General features: G+C 34.2%; 1 protein-coding gene across 36 annotated transcripts in view; it reads right to left on the bottom strand.

Annotated features, from left to right (window-relative positions):
* The window catches only part of Arp8 (Actin-related protein 8), a 67400-nt gene that overhangs the window by 34521 nt on the left and 13674 nt on the right, over positions 1-19205 (bottom strand). For all 36 annotated transcript variants that reach the window (XM_076498396.1, XM_076498397.1, XM_076498400.1 and 33 more), the window contains 2 exons: positions 11881-12051; positions 10883-10993 (listed from right to left, as the gene is read on the bottom strand). In XM_076498396.1, the coding sequence (XP_076354511.1) occupies positions 10883-10993; positions 11881-12051 (282 nt within the window). The remainder of the gene's footprint in view (positions 1-10882; positions 10994-11880; positions 12052-19205) is intronic.

The raw sequence follows: 19205 nt of genomic DNA, 5'->3' as shown, positions 1-19205 counted from the left end.
TACTTAAATAAATAATTCATCTTAAAGTTTTATGATTCATTTATACAAACTCTAGAATCTCGTAAGTGAATAACAAAGGTTGTTTCTAGTAACACTTTATATTCTTTTATTTTCTCTATCTTAACTCTATCTGAACTCTGTTAATCTGACTGATCTTGTACACATTACACAAAAATTTAAAATAAATCTGCATTATCCCTTTTTTCTTTCTACAATATCTGCCAACTAAAACAAAAAATTTCATTTCTTTTTTGCCTAAACTTTCTCAGACTTATAACAGTTTACATATGTTTTAATTTCAGTTTGTTTTGTTGCTCTTTGAACCATGTCTGACAACCAAAACTGAATAAATATACAAATTAACTGACGAACAAACAATTCAAGTTATGGTAAATATATCATGTAACACACACAAGTGTTGCATACATATCACAATGAGAAATGTTTTCATTTAATTTTTTCAATCTATATATTTTGTTTAATCTAACCTAAAACTTTACAATTTTTACACTTTAGTTACTTTTATAATAATCATTCTTTTTTTTAACTACATTCACACAAAAAGAATTTAGTATTTTTCAAATAGGTCTTGTACATTTTTGCACTTGAGGCCTTGATAAGAGATAAACTATATTATCGTTATGATTATTACTAATCCTTTACTGAATTTTCACTTATTTAAACATTCAAGTTAGAATTCAAAATAATAATATACACAAAGAATATTCTCCAAACAGTATAATTTAACTTTACTAAGTTATAAGAGAGCAAAAATAATAAGTCCCTTACAATGTTCAAGGTTAACTTGGCAAGAAGAACTTTGAATCTTCAGGCTTAATAATTCAAATGCTGTCATTAGAACAATACATAATTGAGTAAATGAAAATCTTCTCTTTATATTGGTTACAAAACTTGAAATAACAAATGTCAGACAGACACTGCATGACATTACAAATGTTACACGAGTTTCACTTTCCAATTTCTATAAATCAAGATCTGGGTTCAACAAACTTTTATGTAGTTAGGTCAGATAAGAAATGTTTTTATGTCTTGCAAGCCAAGGCGAATACAAAATGAAACCATTATCATACAAGGTTATGGAAACAGCTTGCTTTTTTTTTTTTAAATTACTTTAATGTTTTTCATTATAGGAGTATATACCTACATAAACTTCCATATACTATTGATCAATGAGAACTATGAAATTCTATTTTTTGGGACAAAATATTGTCAAATTGTGGTTCACATTTTGTGGTTCCTGTAATCAAAATTGACTGCAAGTGGCAATCAGTTAACACTGACCTATAAACAGATTTAATATACTTCATCTTTGAAAAAGTTTTTTCACATAAATAGCTTGTGCCAAATGCTGAAACCCATCCCCGAGCAAAGAATTTTAAAGAAGTATATCCTTCATCTGGAAGGCATTTATAAAAGTCAATCAAGTTTTCCATTTTGTATTTCTCTTTTAACATGTCATTTGAATATTCAGTGAAGTCATAGGGGCCACATGAAATGAGACCACGGACTATAGTTTCCCAACCCCTGATCAAGATCATTGGAAACTGTCAAATTAGCTTATGTCTCCACAATACCTATAAGTTTGTAATTTGTAATAAAATTCAGAATCTGAAATACAGATGGATTGGTTGATTGGTTTGGCATTTTATGGTGCAAAGCAACTGGGCAATCTGTGCCAAAAATCTGGTAAAAAGCTAAAATTAAAGAAAACTTATTAACATTTGTAAAAAGGAATCAAGTTAAAACAAAACAATGTTTAATTTTTGAATTAAAAACATAAATAGCATTAAATCCAATTTTTATATCTCGTTTACAGCAGTAAGAGAAAAACAACAGTAATACAAGTTGTAAAGGACTTTCTGTAGCATAATTTTAATTATCATAACTCGCTATGATGACTAACGAGTAAGTTCAAACATCAGCATTAGTCACCTGAATTTGGTCTTTTCTAATTTCAAATCAAACTAGTTTTACTTTAATTCTTAAAAAGGAATCACATTATAAAAGGTCTAATTTATAAATTAAAAACTTAAATAGCAATAAAATGATTAATGGTCTTTAAAAAAACTAGAAACATTTGTAAAGCGAACAGTGTCACCATCACTAATGACACTGACTAACGTTATGATTCTCAACGAGGGCAAGACAATAAAATGTAGCTTATTGTGACCTGAGTTTCACACAGACAACACATTTGTGAATCAGTCCCAGACAAAAGAAAGATGTTCAGCAAAAAAAAAAAAAAAGATTGTACTTCCAATTGGAAGTATTTGCTTTTCTCAGTTGACTTAAAGAAAGGTCACATTTGGGGATTGTAATAAGCCATGGCGGGATGGAATGACCAGTGGATACAGCAATGTTATCCAAGAACAGACCCAATTCATCCAACTGCACCTAGATACAAAGGCCAAAAAGAATAAGAGCAGACTGTCTGTTCTAAAAAAAACATTGCCCACTGAAGAATGAGAATACAACCCCAGGTGGGATGCTATGGTAAAAATAAAAGTTTCAAAGCAGGTAGAGGAGATTCATGAAACTGTGTAAAAGCTATGGATTGGGGAAGTGTGGAAAGCCCGATGTAGAGCCAAAATCCTATATGATGAATGGAGTCCAGCATCTTCAAGACCAAGGTCCTGGCAGAGCCATAGACAAGTGACTCATAGTCCAGTTTTGATTGAATAAGAACATGATATATCTTTAACATATAACATCAATCCCCTCCTGAAGTGGTGGAAGAAAGAACATGAAGAATGTTCAGTGCTCTGGTACATTTGACTCACAGCTGCTTGATGTGTGGCATATGGATCAGCTTATGGCCAAAGATAAGCCCCAAAAAACTTTGTCTCAGGAACCACAGATAGTACAACTTCACCAATACCGAGTTGAGGATCAGGGTGAATACTCCGTTGGTGGTAAAATTGCATGCAAATGGTTTTAGAGAGAGAGAAGTTAAAACTGTTTGCAGTGGTCCACTTCAGTAAACGACTGAGGGCAGTCTATAGCTGCCACTCAATATACCTCATGTTTCACATCTCATGTCAGTCGTCGACATAGAGCCTGTTTGCAACAGTGAGAGGGAGTTGTTCAGTGATGGCATTAATTTTTATACTGAAAAGTGTGACACTCAGAACACAGCCCTGAGGGACTCCAAGTTCCTGCAGAAAAGAACTGGAAAGTGTCGAACCCACACGAACTTGGAATCTCCAATCCATTAAAAACTTTTGATAAAAATGTGCAAAAGCTAAGTAACCCATATATTGGAGTTCTTGCAAATGCCATACTTCCATGATGTATCATAAGCCTTCTCAATGTCAAAGAATATTGATACAAGATGTTGTCGTTTGAGAAAGGCTTCTCTGATTGACGTTCCAAGTTGAAGCAGGTGGTCCATGGAGGAGTGCTGTCATCAGAGCCCACAATGAGTGGGCGAGAAAAGGTTATTTGATTTGAGGAACCAAATAAGATGAGAATTAACCATTTTCTCTAAAATCATACAGAGACAGCTCATCAAAAAAATTGGATGGTAGTTTGAAGGAATTTTGGGATCCTTCCCAGGCTTAGAGAAAGGTAGGACAATAGCTAGGTGCCAGGCATCAGGAAAAACATTCTCTTGCCAGATCTGGTTAAAAACAAGAGAAACAGGAGACAGTTGGTGTAGCATCTTGTAGCATACATTATCAGGTCCAACTGATGTACTGCCAGACCAGTGAACAACCTGTTTGAGATCTACCAGTGTAAAGGAGCAATTATAGTCATGGAGACAATCAACTCGAAAGGAAAGAGGTGATTGCTCAGCATGTGTCTTGATGACTAAGAAGGTGGAGGATGAAGCAGAAGTGCTAAATACCCAGCAAAAACTTTCACCTAGAGTATTGGCAATGCTCCAGGGTATCAGCTACTTCCTAGCCATCAGAAAGCAAGATCAAGAGGGGGACAGAATTATATTGCCCACTGATCTTTCAAATCTTATCCCATATTACTTTGGAACTGGTGGTATAAGATATGCTGGTTGTGAACTTAACCCAAGATTCCTTCTGGCTTTGATGTCTTACCCATCAAGCACGTGCACGGGCCTGCTGGAAAGCAATGCAGTTTGAGAGTGTGGAGTGCCCACGAAAAGTATCCCAGGCCCGTTTTTGAGCCCTCTGTGCCATGTGGCAGAAAGAATTCTACCACAGGTGAGGATATCATGGAAAACATGTTGAGGTTTTAGGAATACATTGAGCAGTTGCCTGTATAATAGAGTAAGTCACTACTGCCACACAGACATCTATTTACGGCTTACAGATGATAGCAGGATCAAGTTATGCAAGGGTAATGAAAGAGGACCACTTGGCTTGATACAGCTTCCTCCTGGGCATGTACGTCAGGTGGCATCGACCACGGCCAGTCTCTCTCAGGATTATAAGAAAATGATCACTGCCTCATGGATTATTGTTAACCCTCTATGAAAAATGCGAGAATAATGAAGGGGAGCAAATTGAGAGATCAATAGCAGTAAAGGACTGACTAGGTGCATGAAAATTAGTATAAGAACCAGTATTGAATAGAGACAGGTTGTAATCAGAGAGTATTCACTCTACGGAGCAAACCCTCCCATCAATAACAGTACCTCTCCAGTGGGGATTATGTCCATTAAAGTCTCCCAGGATTAAAAAGGGAGATGGCAACTGTTCAGCTGGAGCATCAAAGTCTGATTGATTACAGTCTTCAGGAAACAGGTAGAGAAAACAAACAGTGATGTTACGACCATAGGAAACACAGATGGCTAGAGCTTCCAAGGGTGTGTCAAAGACAGGGTGGGCACATTTTGATCAACCAATAGTGCCACCCCTCCACGAACTTGTCCATCACACAGCCTGCCATTTCTGTACAAAGAAAACTGCTGAAAGATGACTGTATCAGCAGGTTTAAGAAATGTTTCCTGTAAGGAAAGACATACAGGATGGTAGGAAGCAATTAGTGCTTTGATATCATCTAGAGTAGAATTTAAACCTTGACAATTCTATTGTATCAAGGTAGTCATTTTTATTTATATGTAGGCAAATTGGGTGGAGAACCCTTATATTTTTGACTACATCTTTTTTCTTTATTTTCTGTAATCAAGGGAGGTCTGTCGATCTCCATGGATATTGTCCTGGTTCAATTGGGTAGATCTTTGTCATTGAAAAAGGATTAAAGCAACTGAGGGCATAAATGAATGCATTTTGCATCTTGGGTGGGAGAAGATGTACTCAAGAAAATGCCTGTATTCAGAGCCAAAGGAAGTGGATCTTGGTGTTTGCTGGAATGAATGTTAGGGACAGAGATGGGTGTTGACGTTGATTCATCAACCTTTTTAGCCATGGAGGTCAAAGGACTTCATATAGTTTGAGAACAATTATTTTGGAGTCACAGAGAGATCAGTTTGCACTCCCATCCCAGTAGTGGAACAAAATGCAGCAGCATACGTTAGAGAAGAAGTGGTGGGCAATAATGTTTTGAATTGTCTTCAAATACTGCATCTCTTTTTCTTCCAACCACTTAGAGCAAGAACAAAAGTAGAATGGGTGAGAGCCACTGCAATTAATGCAATGAGGATCCATTTCATACTCATAGGTATTGTGGTCTTTGCCACCACAACGAGCACGCATCAAGGAACCATGACATGATGTTTTCAAGTGACCGAACTGCTGATACTGGAAACATCTGAGAGGGTTTGAAATGTATGGCCATACCTTGCAATTAAGATAACATTCCTTTTTGGTGGCAGGTAGACATGGTGATGTAAATTTGAAAATGAGGACAATGGTCAGCATCCTAATTCCATCTTTGCAAGTGGAGATACATCCCACTGCAAAAACTCCTTGAGTGGAGAAACCAGCGAGAATCTTTGACCCGGGATTGTTCTTCAAATCCCTTTCAACAATAACTCCTCATGATGAATTCAAAGTAGCATGGGACATAACCTCAATGGGTATATGCCCAATTGCCTTTGAATGTAAGAGGAGTTCATTGTGTTTATATGGGGATGTTTCCACCAATATGTCACCAGATCAAAGCTTTTTTGACTAACTTTGGAGAGCCAGCAAGTCCTTCTAGTCCCTTCTGAGTAAAAAAGGGAGACTTTTGCCCTAAAAGTTTGTTTGAAAGAGAATGTAGTATAAGAAAATGAGATCAGGTGTGACAGATGTTGAGGATTTCTGCTCACAATCTTCAAGACGTGGTCATTTACTTGTGGACTGTTTTTTCACTATTTTATTTAAGTTTTTATTCAGGGGATGCATAATAAAAAAAAGAATGAATCGACACTGAGTGATCCCACCTCACCATGAAGCTCTATGAGGGGATGCACTACAATGCCAAACAAGGACACAGCAGCAACACCAGGGTTTTGTGAGCACTATACCCAAACACCAGCATCAGATACAATGTCCACAACACCTGTTGAGAACATCCAACACTGGTACGTGGTATACCCTAGCCCAAGTGGACCACCCAGACTCTAAGGGGGGCCACTCCAAAGTCGTCCATCTACAGGTATTCAAGGCCAAAGTGATGTGTTAGGGTTGGACCCCTCAACAACCAGGATCCTTTCCTCCCCTTCATAGGTCACCAAGCACGGCAAGCACGTGGGTAGATGATTAGATCCCAGAGGAGGTAAACTGAAAGAAGTGAACCTTCCCTGGAAAGTCTCCTCACCACATACACACTGAGGGGAAATATGAATGGAAATAACAAACAAGTTACCTGATACATGGAAGTAGAAGTTGAGAATTTATTTAAGTATTTCCTATAACATTAGGAAATTTAAATTTATATAATACTACACTTTGGATATAAATTTCTGATAAAGTTATTTAGTTACATTTTGAACAAAACTTTGAAAAATGTTATTAATGCAGACTTTGATCCCAACAAATCCACATGACTTCTGAACAAAATGTAAATGTAACTGTCCAAAATATTCTGTCCACAAAAGTAACATTAAAGTAAATAATTTTTTATTTATACACCCATCTTTATGTTATTATTTCCAACAAACATTTAAAAGTTTTCAGCTCTTTGAATAAATCTAGTGTTCAACCCTTTTATAATAAGTCAATGACCAAAGGCCATGTCATCTCCTTTGTTAACTTGCAAATAAAATGTTATGAATTACTATTTTATGAATATACGTAAAGTGTGATATCAAACTGTAGATTACAATTCAAATTGTCATATTATACATTATTTAACTTCTTAGTTTAAAAGTAAATATTAAAAGAGCAGTCAAAATACTGATTCTTTCTTGTGAGTTACTTGATATGTTGGATGCAGTACTGTTTAAAATTAGACGTTTGTGATGTCAAAATACTAAATTTATAGTTTTGTACAAATTAAGAGCTCAAATTACCAAGTGACAAGTTGGAATACAAAATAAGAACTTCATATCTTTTTACATATGGCTTATGTACTGAATCAAATATAGTGGCTCCATTCATCTCTTTCCAGTTCTTAGTAACAGTCCTTTACACACACTCACTTCAATATATCATACAAAAATAACCAATCAACAGATTTAAATGCTCCCTAGTGGTTTTCTCAGCTATTTTAATCTGTTAAAAGACTGTAATATTCTTTTGAACCAAGATTTCAAAGAGACAGGTTATTTCTTTCATCTGTTTGAAACATAATATTTTTTTAGACCTAAATTCAGTTTAGGTACCAAGCTTAATAAATTATAGCAGAGTTCTAAGGTATCAATAAGGTAATTTATGACTTTTTGGTTTTCAACTATATATACTAACACTAAAGAAATATTTTGTTTTATATCATCCACATGTGAAAATTTAAAAGGCTTAGTGGCCTACATCAAGCAGCAACTGGGTCCAAAGGTCGTAGTTAGCAGGAATACTTGTTTGCTTTATTCTTTATTTACTGTTCCATATATTAAATTTAATAACCTATTTCTAAATAGCAATAATGTATATACATATGTATAATAATAGAAATGTGACTGTATCTTACAAAATACTAGTCCACTGAAACACAGCCAAGACAGAGTCACATTGTAAAGAGTAAAGGTCAGTTTTATATTAATGGATAAGGTAACATGAATAAACAAGCACTGCATCAATGTAAATTATATAATATTCATCAGGTGCAATTGGAAGGTTAATATAATAAAAAATAATAAATATATAATTTTATGAGACTTAAGCAACTTAGACTAAACATTTGTATTATTGTGTTATAGCTTATAGCCATTCTAGCATGAAAAAAGCATAACTTATATTCACTTCCTAATTTTTTTATGATGGTTATGAGGTATGTCAAATTGATAGGCTGTGCATAGTTAGGGTAGAGAAATTAACAGATAACATATAAAGTCTTACTAAAAACAAACATCTGAAATGTATTTAGGAAGTTTTAGGGATTACACAACTAATATTTGAGATTTTTGTGACAAAGAATACTTTGTTTTTTTTACTCACAACATGAAATCACTTCACACTTAGACTAGTAACAAACCAGACTCAATATTTTCACAAACAAATCTTCAGGAAAAATACTTCATTCAAAAATCTGGTTTTGTGTGTACAAAAAAACCTGCAATCTTTACTAAAAGTATACCAAATTTCATCAAAAGTTATAGTATAAATACTTAATATGTACAAATGTGCATACAAATTTGTATATATTATACAAGCCCATTGCAAAAGGTTTAAGAAATTTAACAAGAAAAACATAAGCAAACAATTTACTGCATACGAAGAAAGGGTGCTGTCAAATTTGGATAATTATAAAAATTTGGCAATACCACTTCTAATCAAATGGTAAATTAGTCATGTATATTTTTCATATGACTTTATTCTTAACTTTGATATTTAAACTAATACAATTTGTCTACTCTATACACATAAATAAAGAAAAACTTTTCAATAAAGAAGTAAATGTACAGATGGGTCATATTAATCCTTCAAAAACAATACAAACAATATAACAAGATAGCATTTCCATCATCCCTACATAACAGCACAGGCACACACTGTGGTATCAGGCTGTTGCATATGAACTGTTGAATTTTGAAATGAAAATATGAAACAAGTACTTCTCTTTGTTGTTCAATTTATTTAATTGATATAAGCTCCTTTAGATTAAACACACTTCTACCAGCAAGTTGTAGGTTTATAAATCCCATCTTTAAAGAACTGGATGCCCTTTGATACAATAAAATCTTCAAAGGCATTTTAAATTGTCCTTTGGTTTTCAAACTTTTTTCCTTTAATAAAAATGTTCAAATGTTTAAAAAATGATAATCTGTAGGAGAAAGATCTGGTGAATATGGCAGAGGAAGTGAAGTTTCATTATGAAGTTTGGTTTGCTTCTGGACAGTTACGTGTAACACACAAGGTCAAGCATTGTCATGAAATAGTACGAGACCACAGTGATTGACTATTGCTGGAAGTTTTCATAACAGCTTTTGATGCATAATTTTGAGTTCTTAACAATATTTCTCTCATATGATTGTTTCTCATTGAATTAAGAATTAATGATAGATCACACATGCTGATGACCACCTAGCATTTTAGGATGAAGGACTAGTTTTGGTGACAATTCTATGGAGAAATGGGTTGTTTTTGTTGCAAGTAGAAAGTGAGAAACAAATTTCAACTTGTCTCATTTGATGGTTTTTCAGTTAATTCATGAGATACCCATTTATCAAACTTTTTCTCCTTACCAATTGCTTAAAGATGTCAGTATAATGTCGTTTAATGAGTATTGTTTGTCGGCCAGTTCTATCATGGTTTGGCAGGTATCTGATTCAACTAATGCCTTCATTTTTTCTCATTAATGGTTGTCTGATGGCAGCTCTAAGGCTCATTTTCAAAGCTTGTGTCACTAGAATGAAATCTCCTAAACGAATGCTGTGCTGTGTGGTCATTAGCTGTGCCATCATTAAATGGATGATTGATATTACAAACTGTTATCACCACACTGTGAAGAAGCTTTAATTCTTACAAGAAAATTACATGGATATCAATTTTATCCATGGTGATAAAAATCAGTATGTAATTTAGTTTCTGAAATAAGAAAAACAGTGTGAACTTCAAATGAACCAGACAATACACTATATTTTTTTGACAAATTTACAATAATGTTTCTCTTTCAGCCCTGAAAATAAATTTTTCAAATTTGCACATGAAAATATGACATTTCATAAGTATAGAAATATTAATACACAAAAATAGGGTAAATTCAACTAAACTGTGATTGAATGGTTATATATATTTATATATATTACTCTATATTAATTCTTGCTTACACTATTTTGTAGGAATGATAGAAATGCAATCCTTACTATTTTGTTTGGATTTTTCTTGAAGGATTGATATTAGCCATCCCTACATTTACTTCCCTTTTCAAAAAAAATTTCCTTCACTTGTTTGTTTTTAGAATGCAGTGTTTCAATAGACACAGAAAGGTTGTATTTATAACTAAGTTCTAAATACAATGAGGTTCCAACTGCAATATTTATTGTTTATCTATTACTGGATTGTAATTTTGGTTTCACCCCATACTTAAGCTTTTTGAAAAAATTCTAATTTTTCTGTTATAAAAGGAAACACTGTTTAGTATTGTAAAGTTCTGATGACCTCTGAGGAGATATTTAAAATGCCATTCTGATAAACAATGCAAGCAATCCCTTGCATCCCAGGCTACTGCCTGCCTAATAATGGATTTCAAATAACTGTTGAACAATGTCTGAAATTTTTATTATTTTGCAATAATTTTATATACTGTACATAAAAGTGAAAACATTTTTTTTGCTTTAAAACTGATGTGCCTTTTCATTTTTAAATGCAGAAACAAGCATACAAAATTCACAAATTAAAACCTTTTCTGAAGATACAGGATGTCGATGTTGACCTTCAGATGTTAGGCATGATGACAACACCCGTGTCACACTAACTCTTGTTTCTTCCATTACTTTTTGTGCCTCTGGATCCTAAAATCACATTAAAAGTGAGAATTACATATGAATCAATAGTGATGTACTTTTTAAAGTAGTAAAATAATTTATTAATTGTTCACCACTTATCAATCCCTGTAAATTTATATGCAAAAAACGGCTCGTTTGGGCTGAGAAAACACTTTACATAGAAGAGCGAACAACGTTTGACTTTCTTGGTCATCGTCAGGTTCACAAAGAAAGAGGTAACTGACGGAAGCTGACCACATGTTTGAAAGGGTTGTGTAACTGTGTGTCGAAATGTAGAGGCGGTATTAGATGTTTGAATATATAATTTATTATATTAATATAGGTATAAAGGCGTTCCTTTATATTGGTTTATTTTGGGTTTAAGTTGTTGTATAAGTAAGGCTTATATAAGTGTTCGAAAACGTGTGAAGGTGACGTTTTCGAACACTGCAAGTCAAATAAACACAACATAACCATAGAAAACACTCAAATATTAAATAAAGAAACAAACATAAACAAACGTAAAATTAAAGAAGCCTTACTTATACAACAACTTAAACCCAAAATAAACCAATATAAAGGAACGCCTTTATACCTATATTAATATAATAAATTATATATTCAAACATCTAATACCGCCCTCTACATTTAGACACACAGTTACACAACCCTTTCAAACATGTGGTCAGCTTCGGTCAGTTACCTCTTTCTTTGTGAACCTGGCGATGACCGAAGAAAGTCGAACGTTGTTCGCTCTTCTATGTAAAGTGTTTTCTCAGCCCAAACGAGCCGTTTTTTGCATATAAATTTCTCAACAAGTGGGTTTCTCGTCATCACTGAATCCCTGTAAATAATGTGATAAAAATAATGTCATACTTAAAGAGTCTACATATCATACATGCAAGTTAACTCACTACATCTACAGCTGGAATAAGTGTTGAATCTTCATGTGCAACTGCTCCAACTGTTTTCCGGCGACGTGCTATAACATGAGGTATTGCTTGGGGTATAGTATCTGAGGCACGGCCAATTCGAAGAAACATAGATCCAGGATGAATGACTACTGTGGCTGTGGCCTGGATTGGCTAAAAAAATTCATAAAACAAGTTATCTATTTCCAAACTGATGACAGTTACTTATTTTAAACTTAAGTTTATAAATACAAGAACTTTACATTTATGTGCATTAACTAAATAATTACATAAAGAAACCTATGGAATGTTTTTTTAAGTTTCAAGGTTAAAAGTTATGTATTTCATATTAGTAATAAGTTGTGAAGTTAAACATTCACAAGTATTAAAACATAACAAAAAATGTATCTTTTGTCAAGCATAAAGCAATTCAATTTACATTCTTTCATTTCACTATTCTTATATCCTTTTGTGATGTACTATGTGGAAACTTGTTTTCAAGTAATCTCTAGTTTTAAGATCCTTTTTCAAAGATTAGAGCATAATCATACATGAAAGTGACATACGCAATTGCATCTACACTGCACAATTTATATTGAGAAACCCATAACTAAGGAAGAATGGAAAAAGAGATTGAGTCAATCTGAAAGAACAATGAAACAGTCTGTAAACAGACCAAAGAAAGAAGTTACTGCTTGGCAGATGAGGATGAGAACCAAAGTAAAGTTGAAAGAAAAGATTAATCCAACCAAACTAATCAGAATGGGCAGAAAAGCAACACAAATTTATGGAACAGCATACATCTCTGACAGACTATTGTTAGTCCAAGATATACAAGGTCCTTGCATTTAAGAGAGATATCAAAATATCTCTTCTCCAGTCTGTGAAAATGAAGAAAAAGTGAAGTTTTATCACTCAAAATGCATACGTTAACATTTTCCTAAACTGAAATGTATTTCCTATAATACTTACCTCCACTGACTCTGCAGCATTTCTTTGACATTCAGGGTTTCCACTCTTTACCCATCTAAACATTAACAATGCTTACTCCAGTCTTTTATACCCCAATCGATTGCCTTAGACAAATTCTAAATTGCAAATTTCTCTACCAACTTCAATGCATATTCAATCTAAGTACTGTATACAAGCATCTCATTCAGATACCGTAATCATTTTTGCAAAACATAAACCAGTTTTTAGCGAGAAGGTACGGTGGGAGAGGAGAGTATCTGAGGTTAGTGTTACTGAATATACATTTTCAGTTTAGGAAAATGTTAACTTCCCAAACATACTTATTATCTGCTGACACTATAGTTAGAATCTCACATTGGAAGAATGTAGAAGCCAGTGCAGGCATGATCCATATTGAAAGCATCTATACAAAACAGAAGGGTACCAAAAGAAACAAATGGTGCAAGAGTAGGGGAACCACACTACCTCCAGAACAGATATGCTCTTCAGCTGGAACTTAGTTCTTATGTAATAGATGAAATAGAATACAAGTATTCGTCAGTATAGGCCAGCCCCAACCAGATTGCCAAGGTTCACAACTTGGGGTTGGAATTAAGTTGTCATGGTACCTGCATCCCATGTTGGTGGCTAGAGGCATTAGACAGCAATGTTACATATATATATATATATGTATAGCATCTGAGGCACAACCAATTCGAAGAAACCTGGATCCAGAATGAATGACTACTGTGGCTATAACCTGGATTGGTTGAAAAAAATTCATAAAACATGTTATCTATTTCCAAACTGATGACAGTTACTTTATTTTAAACTTAAGCTTATAAATATAATAACTGTACACACCACTGAATACACATATATATATATGCACTTCTGATTGGATCCCAACCACTAGCAATAGAGTGATGTGTTTCACACCACCAGAATCACAATGAGAAAGTAAGAAACACCTACGTAGACAAACTTTCTCCTCCACCTGAAGAAGTCCAAAAGGCAACACTCCAGGCTCAAAACAATGGGATCGTATATATGCCATAATCAATTAAAGGAATAGAACTAATCCAGTATGGAATTATGAATATTCATCCTCACTCCCCAACCAAGTGGACAAAGAGTATTCTGCTTGCCTCTGGAATTATGGAGAGAACATGGAACCTGTACTCAACTAAGAACCTAGTGTAGGATAACTTCACATTTAAAATTATGTGGAGATAGTGGACAGCCTATGATGAACAATATACAAAACTGACATTGATCAAAAAGAAGGGTCATGCACTATGCAACTGGAGAGCTTTGTGTCAAACCTGAACCATAACTACAAGTGAGCTCCTACAGAAGCTTGTGTCACTCTAACTGACATCTGAAACAAACATACAGGAAGCCTAGGAAGAGAGTCTCCAACTTGCCTTCTGCTCCAAGAGTGGAACAACACACATGAACAATATAGAGGAAAAGCCTCTTACCACCACCCATAGTGACTGGAAACTAGGAGTGATAAGCACTCCCAAGTTATACTGGTAGAGTCTGGAAGGAGGTTGAACACATTGGAGATCCAGAAGAACAGTGCTCTGGAAACTATGCAATAGGTAAACCAAGTTACCAACATTTTTAAAAGCAAACTTATATGGATTTATTCAACCTGAAGTTTGGCAGGAACAGGCAAGATCCTCTTTAGCTTTACTCATGAATGTCCATGATTGACAGTCCATAATATGATAACATCCAGTAAGCACCCAGATGGTCTTATGAAATATCCCATTTCAACAGAGCCTATTGCAACCTGTAGTAATTATAGTGAAAGTGGTTGCCTTTGAGGAATTGAGAAAAAAAGGCATACCTGCCCAGGCAACACAGACCATAGAGTGGGATAGAGAGGAAAATAAAGGGACCCTGAAAATAAAAAGAGAATATAACTGAGGAAAATAATCACCTCTGATTAAAGTCTAACAGATGTGGTCAAAATAGCTTCAGGGATAATGACACTTTTTGCAATGAATGGCAACTGCCTATTGTGGAAACACAAGTGTAGAAGATGACATTTTGAAAGTCTTCAGCCTTTCGTCTTCAGGTCATTAAGTTTCATCATGAATACTCTGCCTAAACAATCTATCAAAGAATAGCTTCAGGTGTAATTCAACTCTCAGAAAAGGAAACTACCATGTCATGTAAGTAATGAGAAAGGAAAATATTAGGAATGGTTTACATATCAGCCCATATATTGTCTTCCAGAGGGCAATTTAACCAGTAGATAATGGCAAAGAAATATGATAAATCTAGGAAGATGTAACACACAAAAGATTCCTGTTCTGTAAAGATAATCCATTATAGGCCATTGAATCCCTTTGAAAAGTCACATTGCAAGAGTAATAGAAGATAAATCACAGGAAATAAAAGCATCTCACTGAATGAACAATTAGTTTCTAGTTCCTCAAAATGATTTAGTACAAGCCACATAACACTTGAGAGCCCTGAGAGGATATAACAGTTGATCAGGATGGTCAGAAAGATCTTTCCCCTTTTTTTGACAGGACAAATGTGGAATGATAAAGTCCTATACACATGGATTGCAAACAACTCCAACCAACATCATCTACAAGCCAACAACAACATAAAGCACAATTTAAGAGAAAGATGAACAAAAGTACATGAGGCTAAGGGCTCAAAAAGAGGATGAGTCAATTTATGTAAACTCCTTTCATTGAAAAGGTCTTTTGTCTGAAGAATATAAAAGGACTTTGGTATACCTGATAAAACTGAGAATTCCTAAACTTTCTGATATTTAGAATTCCTACATATAGTGGACAAAGATGCTTTATTTAAACCACTATGGATGACCCTTCTCAAATACTCAAGTTAGGAAATGGGATATGGTAAACACTTCTGGATGAAAAAGGTTTAATTTTTTTTTAATACACTAATGACAATAAATACTCCATTTCTGTTAATTATAAACAAAGGACCACATAACTTTCAAGTATAAAGAATGAGTTTCTGAACAACTGGGTGTAGAACATCTCATCAACATTGTCTCAACAGAAACAGCCAATGTGAAAGAGGTAGAAATGGGCATTCCTGCAGATACTGAAGAAGCAGAAACTACACTTATGCTGGCAAGTAAGGTACAATCAAGAGAACCTACACGGAGTAGAAAGAACACAGTCAGAATCCAAGGCAATAGCCAAACAAGTGAAAGGCATATAGATGTAAATCTGTTCAGTCATAAATGAACACATCTACTGCCAAGGCTGGAGAAGGAAGTATCAGAGACCAAAACAACTGTAGGTTAGAATTCCAATGAGTTGCAACAGCATCAATCATTGGAGATCCATTCTAAGAGCAAATCTACTTAAAAACCGCACAATAAGTATCTGATCCATCAGATGAATCCAGATGGGTCAAAACAAGTGATCTGCATTTAAATTAATCACTCTTGGAACATAACATGCTAAAAGACTGAAATGGTGGGAATGAGCTCAGTAGAGGAGATCCAAGATATTAAAACAAAGTTCTTGAGAAGATGTGCCTCCTTGATGAGATATCTGAGATACCACAGTGGAATTGTTAGAATGTATCATGACAATTTCTCCTTTCAAGAAAGACAGATCTTGAACACTTGCTTGACGTACTGCAAGAAGTTTGAGGATGTTCATATGGTGGGTACACTTGTCACCTGTTCAAGTACTCTGGAACCCCTGACCTTGAAAATAAACTCCCCATCCCTGAAGAGATGCATCTCAGGACAAGGTTGTTGAATGGGTACCCGAAGAGTAGTGTTGCTCTGATCCAACCATTATTCACAATAAATGATGTTGCTCCTGAGTAATGAAACAAGATGATCCAAAGGATTGAAATGCATGATCCACTGTTTGTGCAGTGACCACTGAAGGAGCCTCATATGTGCTAATCCCAAAGGAATGAGAGGCTCAAATGAGAGAAAACCATCTACACAGTTGGAGAAGAAAACAGAAGTAAAAGCCTAATGGCTCTTTCCATGGTTTGAAGCCTATGAGGGGGTTACTTAGATGATTATTAAAAAACACTGAAATGGATGAGCAACAGCTGCCTTAGAACCCCGAGAGACATTCTTGATCCATATACATCTCCATCATCCAATGGTCATACCATGGACAAATGGACGGCTGCTATGCAATGTCCCCTACAATCCCATACCCTTTAAAACTCTCATCCCTAAGACATGTGTCAAGCAATGGTCAGTTGCAAACTCTCTTTGTTAACCTGAAGATGACCTAGGAAAGTCGAAACACTGTTCTCTGCTTATCAATAAAAGTGTTAATACCTATACCAGCCATTCTGAGATATATTTTTATTTCAAATGGGTTTCTTGTCATCAAGAATATCATTGGCAGCTTCAAGTGAGAGCATCCCCTCCTCTGGCTGTTGATAAATCCCAGATAGTAAAGGTGGAAGAGAGAAGATCTGGTTGACCTCTGTAGTAGAAAAATTAACTCATGAATTCATACCTGTTTCTAAGGTTTTTCTTTTTTTCTTTTATTATGTAAATGTAATTTATAAATATAAATGAAAAGATAATCACAGAAATGCCAACTGTGTTCCAAATCACAAGGTAAATAGTAAATAATCACAAAACTTCTGTTGATAAAACCCCATTCTTAATGTTTTGTCAAGAAAAGTGATTATAATATATGAATGAGATGCTTGTATACAGTACCTGGAAAGAGAGTGCATTGAAGTTTGTGGAGATATTTGCAAATTAGAATTTTCCTAAGGCATTTCAGTGAGGTATAAAAGATTAAAGCAAGCACTCTCAAGGCTTAGATAGGCAAAAAACAGAAACTCTGGAGACCAAGAAATAGTTATAATGTCAACAGATGTAAGTATGTTTTGGAAGTTAGTATATAATGCAGAATGTGAAAATCAAAATCACAAACAAGACAGAATCTTGCAAAGAGTACGAGCACCAGAAAAATGAACAACACAAAAATTAAAAGTCAAACATTCTTAGAAACTTAAGCAGTAAATAAACATGATCAATGAATTTTGAAAATTACAGCTAAATGTACATGACAAAACATTGTTGAATCTGAAAAAAATACAAGTCACCCAACCTGAGCTACAAGATTTATAAAAATTACCTTGGTATTTCAATAACAAGCCACTAAACAATAGAAAAGAAATATAACTGGCCAGGCATAGATACAAATAGGAAATGAACTAACTAAATGGACACATACTGAGTTCCAACTTCTATTTACAAAATTGTTTAAAAAAAACTGAAAAATAGAAATGCAACAAAGATATGAAAGTGATGATGAGAAAACCCACTTGTAGCAAAAATTATATATTTAAAAACAGCTGGTATGGGTAGAGAAAGCATTAACAGAGGAGTGAACAACGTTTCAACCTTCTTTGGTCATCAGGTTTCCTGACAATGACTAGAGAAAGTCAAAACGTTGTTTGCTCCTCTATTAGTGCTTTCTCTACCTATACCAGCCATTTTTAAATATATAAATATATCAAAGATGTAATATAATAATAATGGAAGATAATCTAATAAGCTTCTGAAATCCTAGTCAGTCAATATGAAATAAAATTGGATCCAGAAATGTCTTGGACAAGATCTAAGCCAAGATTAAATAATCATAAAATAATAAATAAAAACAGTGGAACAAGATGCAAAAGTTTTACACAATGGAAATAATCCAGGAATAAAACATCTAACCAACTTAAAAGACAGCATTTATTGTAAAGAACTTGAAAACATAAGAAAGATAAGGGCAGCAAGCCATTTAGCGATCCAAATGATATTCTGCATCTTGTGCCTATTCAACAGCATTTCTACATAGTTGAAAACCAAAACCCTGAAAAGAAGTGACTAATTTCATAAATATAGATTAAAAAAGGAAAATGGTACCTAAAGTAATAAAAAAAAAGATACAGAAGAAAAATAATATGGCTAAATTCCAAGATATAGTAAAAACTGATAAAACATAAATAAAAACAAGGTAGCATATGTTAAGATAATATTCTTGTGGTCATTAAAAGTAATTTCGAATAAAGCATATCCTTTGAAAACAACATACTAATTAATCTGAATAAAAAGCTTTTAGAAATTACATTCTATAGTAATATTCAGATATCCTTAAATAATATGTCAGAAAAGATAAGTAAAAATTTTTTAAAATGAACATTAAGAAATGATAAAAGTAAAGAGTTAAAAATGGCTAATAATAGTAAGAAAATAAGCAAACTAGGATTATGACATCTACTTGGAACTTGGAAGAGACTGTCAACTAAAAAGATAACTATCAGTGTGGTCCCTATCAAAGAAGCCCATGCATGTGTCAAAATGAGATGGGAATATTTAGAGCAGAAGA

The sequence above is a fragment of the Tachypleus tridentatus genome, chromosome 4 (genome assembly GCF_004210375.1).
Source record: "Tachypleus tridentatus isolate NWPU-2018 chromosome 4, ASM421037v1, whole genome shotgun sequence".
NCBI lineage: Eukaryota > Metazoa > Arthropoda > Merostomata > Xiphosura > Limulidae > Tachypleus > Tachypleus tridentatus.
The sequence above is the reverse complement of the archived record's forward strand: the minus strand, read 5'-3'. Positions and strand labels throughout refer to the sequence as shown.